General features: G+C 40.6%; 1 protein-coding gene across 1 annotated transcript; it reads right to left on the reverse strand.

Annotated features, from left to right (window-relative positions):
* Window positions 1–3873: 3873 nt before the first annotated feature.
* Window positions 3874–9717, reverse strand: NEXMIF (neurite extension and migration factor; the record flags this gene model as incomplete). Its single annotated transcript, XM_079727800.1, has 3 exons — window positions 3874–3967; window positions 4565–8939; window positions 9639–9717. The coding sequence occupies 3 exons, from the start codon at window positions 9715–9717 to the stop codon at window positions 3874–3876; spliced, it is 4548 nt and encodes a 1515-aa protein (XP_079583926.1).
* Window positions 9718–10342: the final 625 nt, after the last annotated feature.

Here is a 10342-nt window from a genome sequence, read left to right on the forward strand (position 1 = left end):
GCAGATCTGCATTAGACTGGTTCAGCTTGGTAAGAGCAAGCTTGGTTAAGAGGTCCTTGGATATGGTTTTTCTCCTTTAGGCAGTAAATGCTAATTAGAACTCACTAAAATGGAAATTCACTACAACTGCAGAACCTCACATAATAGGACAAAGGATGCTAGCCAGAGTTGTTTACAGCTTGTGAGCATCCTTTATGCTTCTCTCTCTTTTATACACACTTACCACCCCCCCAGTCCCGCCTGCACACATACAGATGCTTCCCAGCAAGAAAAAATGTCAGAGAAGGTGAAAGTTTTCACAACGCCCACCTAGCACCAAGGACTTCAGGGAGATGGCTAAAGAAGTGATGGTCAAGGTAGTGTTGGAGGTTTGAAAACATTTAGGAAAAGGTAAGGCCTTAACACATAATTGCACAAAGTAACAAGTCAGAAGAGAAAGCAGGGAGGAAGCAGCATGTGAAGAAGCTGGTATATGAGACACTGGAGAGGCCACTGGTTCAAGCCAGTTATCACAGACCAAACATAACGCCCAAAGTCTTGAAGAACCTTGGTCAAGGCCACTGTTTTCAGCACCCTGCTCCACATAGTCCAGCAACTAACCAGGGCAGAAAGGGATCAGATCTATTCTTATAGATCTTCAAGGAAAAGGAGTTTCCAATTTTCCTTAGTCATGCAATATAATTCTGCATGTGTGTGTGCATGTGTGTGTGTATGTTTAAAATTAGATTTGAAAGTAACCAAGGCAATTAAAAGTAATTAAGAGTGAGAAGGTTTCCCTCTGAACTTCTGGAAGAAAGTAGCCTGGCTAAGGTTCTTATAGTCTGACACTTTGGGGAGGTGGAATATAAGATTATAAAAGAAGAAAAATTCTAAGATCAAGAATTGAAATTAAGTAAGGAGAATACGGGAGAATACCATTCCCAGGAAAGTAAGATTAAATGAGAGTCTGTTGGGGAGGAATTCATAGGAAGCAGCTTCTCAGAGGGAAGAGGTTAGAAGGGAGTGGCAATCAGGGATTTCAGACCAAGGAAAATTCCATATAGCTGACTTGAGATATCAATGATAGGGCAAAACACTACTTTTCTATCACTGGTCCTCACTCCACTAAGGCAGCTGGTTGAATAAGGGAGCTACAAAAAGATAGGCCTACTATGTTTTTACAGGAAGAAAATGAATTGTGAGAGCAGAGACAGGACCAACAAAGCCCTAAAAACCGAAGAACTCGGAACATAATGTACTGAGAGGGATATTAAGTGCAATTAAGAGAATAATCATCTTCTGCCCTATCCTGTTGCTCATTTCTCAAACTCAGCTTCCTGTTACATTTTGGTACAAAATGATCGGTTACAACTCACTAATTTAATCTTAAAAACATATAATGAACTGTAGGCCAAGAAAAAAGGTACTTTAAAATGGCAATTCTCTTTGGAGAAAGGGATGAACCATGTCCTAGAATTGGCTCCTAGTGGGCTCCATAGGAGCAACTGAAAGAGTATCCATTCCAAAGGACTCATGATAGCAAGTTCTGACAAGGAAATTGTTTATTTCCAAGAGTTTCAGGCTGTCCTTCTATCCCACCTCACCCCATTCTCCAAAGCTGAACTGATACTGAGAAAAACTGGGACAACTGCTCCCATATTTATTTTTATAAAACACATTGTTCTCATGGAACATTTTCTTTATTCCTTATTTGACTGCCACCTTTGATTACATAGAGCGCACTCCATTCCTGTAAGCTAACAGGTGACTTTGAGATCTGGAGTCTTGGGGATCACAGTACAGGCAGAGTTGGTTATTCCAAACTAAATTCAGCTGCAAAACAGAAAAATAAAAACCAAAACAAAACAAAGACCAGTTCCTAGGAACCAGCCATAGCATTTAGTAAAAACAGCTAGCTATCAGAGTGGAGAAATAGAAGAAAATGTTCCAGTTTGATTATTTTCCCTTTTGGATGGCTGCTGTAGAGCAGGAGACATGTTGCACCCGGTGCCTTTACATTAAGTAATTTTCCAGGACTCACCACACACAAAGCCTAGGAATAGGCCTGAAGCAGCCTCATGAAATGCTCTTCACTCACTTGTCCCCACAGACATACACAATCACACCATCAAGAACACAGGCTTGTTCATTTTACTACCTAGTAGTAAGTAGTAGAGCTGGCTGGTAAAAGGAATCATGGACTGGGAAGTGTGTATACTTATATATATGACAGGCTTCCTTCCATTTCTCTCTGACTACTTTCAAATGTTGCTTCTCTGTTTGTGAATATATTTAGGTGGCAATGACTAGGTAGGTTCATATTTTGCTTAAATTTTTCCTTTTGAAACATTTTCCCTTTTTTTAAAAATTCCCTTTTCCCCCACCCACTTATTCTCCACCCTCCCACCCGCAGCCTATATATTCACAAGTTAATAGGTTAGTAACAATATTAGTAAGAATAGTAAGAGTAACAACAACAACAACCAACAATATTAATAATATGAATCCCCTATATCTCTATAGCACTTTACGATCTACAAAGCGCTTTCACATCCATTATCTCATCTGTGCCATAATGCATCAGTCATCAGACACACAGGCCTTCAACTGTGCAAGGAAAATAGACCAAATGTTAGAAGTCAAGTGGTGAATAAAGGGGAAGAAAAAGCTAGTCGTGAGGGATGCTGAAGCTGTGAAATATTTTAAAAAGGGAAAGGGCTTGAATAAAAAAGTGTGATTTCAAAAATTTATATTAAAGATTGGGAATTAAGTTTAGTGTGTGGCATCAAATACTAGTTATCCTCAGACTAAGTATATATGGCCCCAATTAATTGTTATCACAAATTGTTCAGCTTATCGAATGTGATTCATAGGTGTCAAACTGAGATGCCTTAACATTTTCTTTAAATGACATTGGCATTGCAAGATTAAACACTTAACACTAAAGCCATGATATGAGTGCACTTTTGACAAAACTGGAATAAAACATTTAGGAAACTACTTAAATAAAAGCAATCTATGTACTTCATTTATCTTAGTGTTAATTTTATAGCTATTTTATAATTTATCCCAGACTATTATAAAATATATAAAACTGAGATATAAAGTATCAGCAATATAACTTTGCACTTTAAATAATTTTCAGCTACAGATTTTGCTTTTAGAAAACAAACTTTAAAGCAGCTGTTTTGTTTCCTTGTAAAAGTTTCTGTAAATGCATATACTTGGGTCCCTGATGGACTTAGCTGTTGTGACTTCCAGACTTTTCCAACACTTTAACCCTTATACAATGGAACAAACAAACCTTTATTGTGCCTTGTTTAATGGTTCATGTTTCCATACAGGACAGTAGAATTTAAATTTTTAAAATAATGTATGTATGCTTATATATATATATTTTAAAATTTAATTAATGAGCTTTAAACTGTGGGGTGAATCTGTGAGATGAGGTAAGGAAATTTGGCACATTTCAAACAGTATCCTTTACGTTTTGGTAAATTGTGTAACACAACATATTTTTCCACTGTGATCTACAGGTGCTATCCACATAAGTGGGGGTGGTTAATAGCAAGAATCACTGGAATGTTTCTAGTAAATTAACAGGGACAAGCTCCCCAAATACTCACAACCAAATGTTGATATAGAAGTAAAAATATATACAATACAGTCACTTTTTTGTAGTTTGGCACAATGTTTTACTTCCCTTCCCCTTGGGTAAACAGTGCATAAACTACTTTGTGCAACTGTATGACTTCTAAAGTCTTTTACATAGAACATCAGATTAAAGTTTGCTTCCAAAGACTTATTCCCACACTTTAAAATTCTTTTCTTTAAGCACTTACATGTCAACATACATACCACAAGGCATATTTTGAAAGAAATAAAACACAAACATCAAATGTCTTTCTGGAAAATGGGAGTCTCTTCTTCAAACACAGGTAAAACCCAAAATGCTGTTTCTGCTTTTAGGAGATTGCAGTCGGAATCCCTGCAGAAAAACCAAACAATTTATGCCATCTTAGTTAGCTTTAGTGTATGTCCCACGAAGGGATCATACAATCTAAATTTGTTTACATCATACTAGATGCCGTACGATGCAGAAAAAGATACAAATAGCAGGGGCCACTAGAAAGCACTCCTAATTGCCATATGATGAAATTTTGTTTTCCAAATTATGCTCTTTTTGCTTAAATGATCTTGGCATTTTTGTCTATATAACTTTTAAATTCTGTTATTCAAATATTTTCTCACTGCAAAGCCCTTCCCTTCCCCAAGTCATTCAAGAGCATATTTTAGTTGTATTTTCTCAGTAAGTAAAAACTAATGCTGACTAGCAGAAAAAGTAGCCTTGTCAGAATTTATCCCTAGTCAAGCCACTACAATATTGCCCAATCTTTTGTGTGGCTTAGAGGTATAGGGATTTTCATGCACTTTTTTTCTTTTCATTTTCATTTGAAAAAGAAGGGAATGGGACAGTTTCTTTCATGCAAACTGCTTTCAAGAGGGAAAAAAATGAGTGACTGCGGGCTTAGCAGAGTAGGAAAGCTAAGGGTGCATCATCTCAGCCATTTCGGTGCAGTATTACCTCAGTTTTTCAAAAGAAGCTGTCCCAGCCTCATCCTTGTGGACCTGTTCTCGCTCCATACGCTTTCCCTTACACTTCTCATCTCTCAGGGCCTTGGAGCTGGTTTTGTGACGATATAACTTTTTGTGTGTCGGTCCATTATTGCCTAAAGTGCTCAGGTTATTATACTTTTTATCAAAGAAGGCAGAGCGAGAGTCCTCGTTATAACCAGGCATGCTTGCACGACCAGGATCACCTATCGCTGCTTTCCCATTGCTTTTACTCACACCCTTGATGGACCGGTGATTCTTAGTGGCTCCTGGAGAGCCACTGTTGGCCTTTTTCTTAGATTCCTGTGGTGTCCCAGCCAATATTTTGAGGGTTTTTAATTTTAGACTATTGGATTCAGGGGAGTAGAATATATTGGGGTCTCCATGGTGCTCCATGGGTTCGCAAAGGGGCTCTATGGAGGCCATCATGAATCTCTGCACATCTGCCATACCAGAGGCAATGTTGGACAAGATATAAGAAGGCTCCTGAAATTCTCGTTGATCATCATCCAGAAGGTTGTTGGTGTTGGTGCCCATGCTCATGTCACTCCAGCCTGGGCTGCTCTCCTTCCCTAAAGACCAATCTCCAGAAAGTCCCTTCTGACTTGGCATCTTCATAGAGGCCACAGGGCCACTATGTTGGATACATTCAGCCAAAGTCTTCCCTGTGGAGGATATGCTGTTGATTTGGCCTCCTCCACGACCGATGCCAATTTGCATTTTCTCTCCATTGACTGCAGCCATGAATTTCCCTTTCTTTGTTGACTTAGGGACTTGGCGGGAGGCTTTGCCAGGTGGTTTTTCAATCCCTTTGTTATTGGCTTTGGGGTTTTTTTTCCTGTTGTTTTTCTGAGAAGAGCTTTGGTTCGTAGCCCCACTCTTGTTGGGTGAACTTTTCTTTCTTGATTTTGACACCTTGTTGTTGGTACTCATTTGACCAGATGGATCATTAAACGCTGATAAGCAAGGGGCTTTTTGGAGCAGGCTGACAGAATCCTCATCATTGAACATATGGAACTGAAACTGATGGTTATTTAAAGTAAATCCATCATCCACTTGGACCTGACGTGAAAGGGTACTGCAGTCCCATTTGATTTTTTCCATATTGCCCAGTATTCCTGGGACACCCTCTTGGAACCCCTTTAGTGTTCCTAGTGTCTTGATATTCTCACATCTGGTAATCTGAGGGGAAAGATTGGGGGTGTCAGGTGGGGACACCTCTGAGAGGGAAGAGTGGCGGAATTTGTCAGGAGTGAAGTTGGAGATATCCAGGAGGTCAGTGGACTCCTTTAGTGGTGCTATTTCATCAATGCTCTGCTGGATCACCAGCTTGGGGCTGCAATGGGCCAGGAAGTCATCAGTGATATCATCATCACCATCCTTTTCACAAGACTTCAAGCTTAAGGAGCAATAATTGCTTGAGTTGACAGAGAGTGGGGCCATGGAATCAAAGCTAAAGAGCCGCCCATCATCCATATTCACTGGACCCTGCTGGAAAGGAAAGCAGATCTCTCCATTATTAAAGTGACATAATTGATAAGAGTCATCAGATGAGAGCTGGGTGTCTTGCACAGAGGCATACAGGACCTTGTTGCAACTACTGCCACCACTGTTGAGGCAGATCGGATTGTATGTTGTAGCTGTGAGGTTATTTTCCATGGAAACTACTTGAGAGACTCCAAATTCACATGATTGGTTTGGAGCTATCTCCCTTGAGACTGCAGCCATGAATTCCTGGGAGCCAGAAGTAGGTTTGTTGGGCCACACATTTCCATAGTTGCTTGATTCCATTTTGAAGTTTTGGGATGATTGAAGCAGCTCAGACTCAGAAGGCGAGGAAAGCACACAGTCCTGGGCAGGCTGGAGAGGTACAAATGATTTTTCTGTTTGAGTGAGGCTGACTTCATTTTGCTCTGGAGAATGCTGAGTGAAGTATGAAATGCCAGTATTATTTGACAAGTCAGAAGCATCTAACAATGTCTGCAAGTACCCTCCAGGGATAACAGGTATATTGTTGGCAACATGAGCAGATGATAGAGGCATTTCAGAAGAGCAAGTGGTTGATAGGAAAGTAGAGTTCTTAGCAACCTTTGTCTCATGAAATTCAGATAGATGTGAACCACTTGAGTTCCCAGGAGTAGCTTCATTCTTTGAATTAGCCTTGGAAGATTGGTCTCCCAAAAGAGGGGTCATTTGAACAACTGGCTTGCTTTCTTGCCCAGCTTTGATTTTCTTGGATTTTAACCTGGCTTCACTTTTAAATTTGATTTTGTTGAGCACTTTCCTCTCTGGCCCCTTAAATTGTGCATCTTGGGCTTTGACTTTCACTGAGTCAGGGCCTGTGATGTCATTTAAATGTGATCCATTTGCACAGCCGGGGGCAGCCAGAGGTGCTGACTTCAGTGTACCTTTCAGGCCTCCATCTTCTTTACGACTACTAGCTTGCCTCTCATCATTGCAGAATGAAACCTGCTTACCACTTGCTGAAGTTTCCATGGATGGGATTCTTTGAATCCTGTGCCTGTTGCCAAGTTTAGATTTTCGTTTGCGAGCAGGTGGCAGGAATGACACCTCAAAGCTACCTGGTTCAAAGCTTTGTTTTTGGCATAAGGGTGTTTTGTTGGAGTCTGAATTGCTGTTTCTCTGCTTTTTCTTCTTTTGCCAGAAGCCCTTCAAGGGGGCCAGCTTGGTATATTTGTTGAGCTGCGTCTCACTCAAATTCACTGTTGTCTCACTGGCATCCACCCTACCCAACTTCACCAGCATGTTCTTCTCACCTTTAAAACGATTGATGATGATATATTTGATAATAACAGGGGGCTCCTTACGAGTTACTTTTCTTCTCTTTTTGGGACACCATTCATCATCATCTTCCTCTTTATAGCCACCTGGCAGCCATTCCTTCCTCTCATTTACTTTTTCACCCTCTAGTGAGTCAACATCATATAGATAATCTTCACTATACCTGACTTTTCTCTTGGCTCGCAGCCCATAATTCTGCTGGGAGGAGGAGCTGCCAGAATTAGTGTCCCGAGCCATATAGCGGCTACAGTCCTTGATCTCCCCCATGGCATCATAAGAGACCTCAATGAAGGAACTGTCATCACTAAAATTCCCTGATGCCTCCAAGGAATTGGCAAGATGGCCCTGCTTTGGATTCTTAAATTGCCCTACTTCAGGTCCACTGCATGGTTTATTTAAGGCAGATTTTTCTCCATTATCCTCTGCATCTTTTTTCTCTACACCTTTGTCTTCCTGGCCTTCTTCTTTGCCTTTCTTCTTGTCCAAGTTTTTATCTTCCTCCCCCCAGATAATGCTCACATCAGGGACCTTGAATTGGGAAAGATCACTGCTCTGCTTCAGGACCCCACTCTTAGACTCCCGCTTGGGGCAGGTAGTGAAGACACTGGGAAAAAAGTTGAATTGGGCATCCTCCTGCATCAAAAGGGTGGTTTTGTCTCGAACGTTGTCCTGGAAGGATTCATATCGAATTTTCAGGGAGCAGACATCACTGCCCAGTGTTGACTCATCATCATCGAACATGTAGTTATCCACATCTTCTTCAGAGAACAGGTTGACAGACAGCTCATTCTTAGAACAGAGGTCAAGCAGTTCAATCTTACTCTCACTAATAAAAGTCTCAAAGTAACCCCAATCCTGATTGGAATTTGCCAGCAAAGCCTCTTCCGTATTGCACTTATCTAATAGTAATGCCTCATAATAACTTTTCTGAGCTGGGTCCTCCAAGTCAATGTCAGGTTTCTCGGCTTCTCGTCTATCTCCTGCCCTTGATTTGTGCAGTGGGAAGCCTAGGAGCTGGTCTGAGAGCAGCTGCTCTCCGTATTTCATGTTTTCTCCAGCATTAATACACTGAATCCCTATATCAGAGACTGCACAAGTTTCATAATCCCTATTTAGATCACTGACTTTTAGACTGATCCCTGGCTCAGGATCTACTGCATCCTTGGATTCCATGAAGCAGCCCAAGCAAGTCCGGCTTGGCTGCATGAGGCACTCCCCATTCAGAGCTGACATGCCTGCAGGCTCCATTATGGCAAATGGAGCTTTCTCACACTCATTGGGCAGTGACCATGTGTTCAGGCCTTTTGCAACACCAGATGTAAGGGAGATGGCATTCACAGAAGCACTATTAGCAGCATGCTCAGGTGCTTCAATCAGGCCCAAAGGAGAGGGAGGGCTCTGCATACAGGACTTCTTAGAGGGCAAAGGCAGGAGACCTCTGGGATACATCAGGTTCTCTTTTTGAGTCACCAGTATAGGCTGGATTGGTGTAGCAGCTTCTAGAGCTGCAAATGACTTCACTGCCACATCCTGGTCCTCTGAATCTAGAGAAAAGGGGAAAAAATGACAGAAATAAAGTTAAAGGTATTAGAGCAGACTCATTAACTCTCTTTCCCTTGATCAGTTTCTGGTACTTGATCTTATGATATAAAATCTAAGCTTCAGCTTCTCTAACTTCAGAAGTAGAAACTACAGAGTTAAAGAACAACCTTGATTTTATATTGAACATTCATGCGAGTGAAAAATAATATTTTTTTAGGTTCAGCTTTTTCTTCAGACACACACAACACTCTCCTCAGAAATGAGGAAAAAATTGGATTGCTTGATCAACTGGAAAGTCAAAGCTTTCAGGGTGGGTAAATGATGAGATGGGATATATTCATGGTTTTGAACTATGAAGCATAGTCCTATCCTTCAGACCTCACCTATGTTTTGGAAGCTCCTACTGAGTCTAAACATTCCAAACTTCATATCAGAGCATATTTCTAATTCACCAGGAATTTAGAGGAACTTAAATATCCATTTGATAGAGATGATTTGGGATAGCAAAGGGGTTGGATTCGATACCTCTTAGAGACCCTTCTAGTCCAGTTAGAGATCTGGTGGAATAAAGTTTAGGACTAACTCCTACCTCAGAGGCATCCTAGACTTAACTTGCCCCAGCTCTGTGGATACCGTAAATCTATAGTACTAACAAAGGACTACTGGGAGAGATAATACATACCACAATCAAATTCCCTTACCATTTTCCTTGACCCCATTAATCATAGTGTTTTCTCCGTTGGCTGAGGCAACAACAGCCTTATCTTGTTGGTTATCCATGAATGGAACCTCTTATTGTTTCATTCCAAGTCCAAATGCTGTCCAACCTGCACATTTCAAATACATAATATCAGTCATCAAATTTTCTTCTCTGTTTTAAGCTCATTTCAGCTAGAGAGGTTTTAAAAGGTTCACTGGAATTTACCTATTTCCAGACTGGCTTCATAGCCACTATTGTTTTTGTTTCATAGTTTATACCTACCATATAAGTCAATTTGGGAACTCACACTTCATTCATACATTCTAGATCCTTCTGTCCCCTCTAGGCTACCATACCATTCAAAACTGAAATCTGAGGAAGCAGACAAACATCTTCTTCCAGATAGTAATACATTTAACCTAATCATGACCATCCAATTAGGAAGGATGCAAAGTAGAGCCCAGACTAACCTGAGACAAGGGGTGTGTACATGTGGAGATTGGCTTTATTTCTGTTTGTCTCATCTCTAATTCAGATGATCATAAGCTCTTCAAAAAACAAGCCAATTTGTATATACACACATATACATCACATTCGTATTTTCTCTGTGCTTAAAATTTGACTGCTAAGTATGAAAGAGGTAGAGAATTCCTTCCATGATTTCTTGGCTTTCATGACCTGAGCTCTGGTTTTGACAAATATTTC

Source organism: Hyperoodon ampullatus, assembly GCF_949752795.1.
Source record: "Hyperoodon ampullatus genome assembly, chromosome: X".
Classification (NCBI taxonomy): Eukaryota; Metazoa; Chordata; class Mammalia; order Artiodactyla; family Ziphiidae; genus Hyperoodon; species Hyperoodon ampullatus.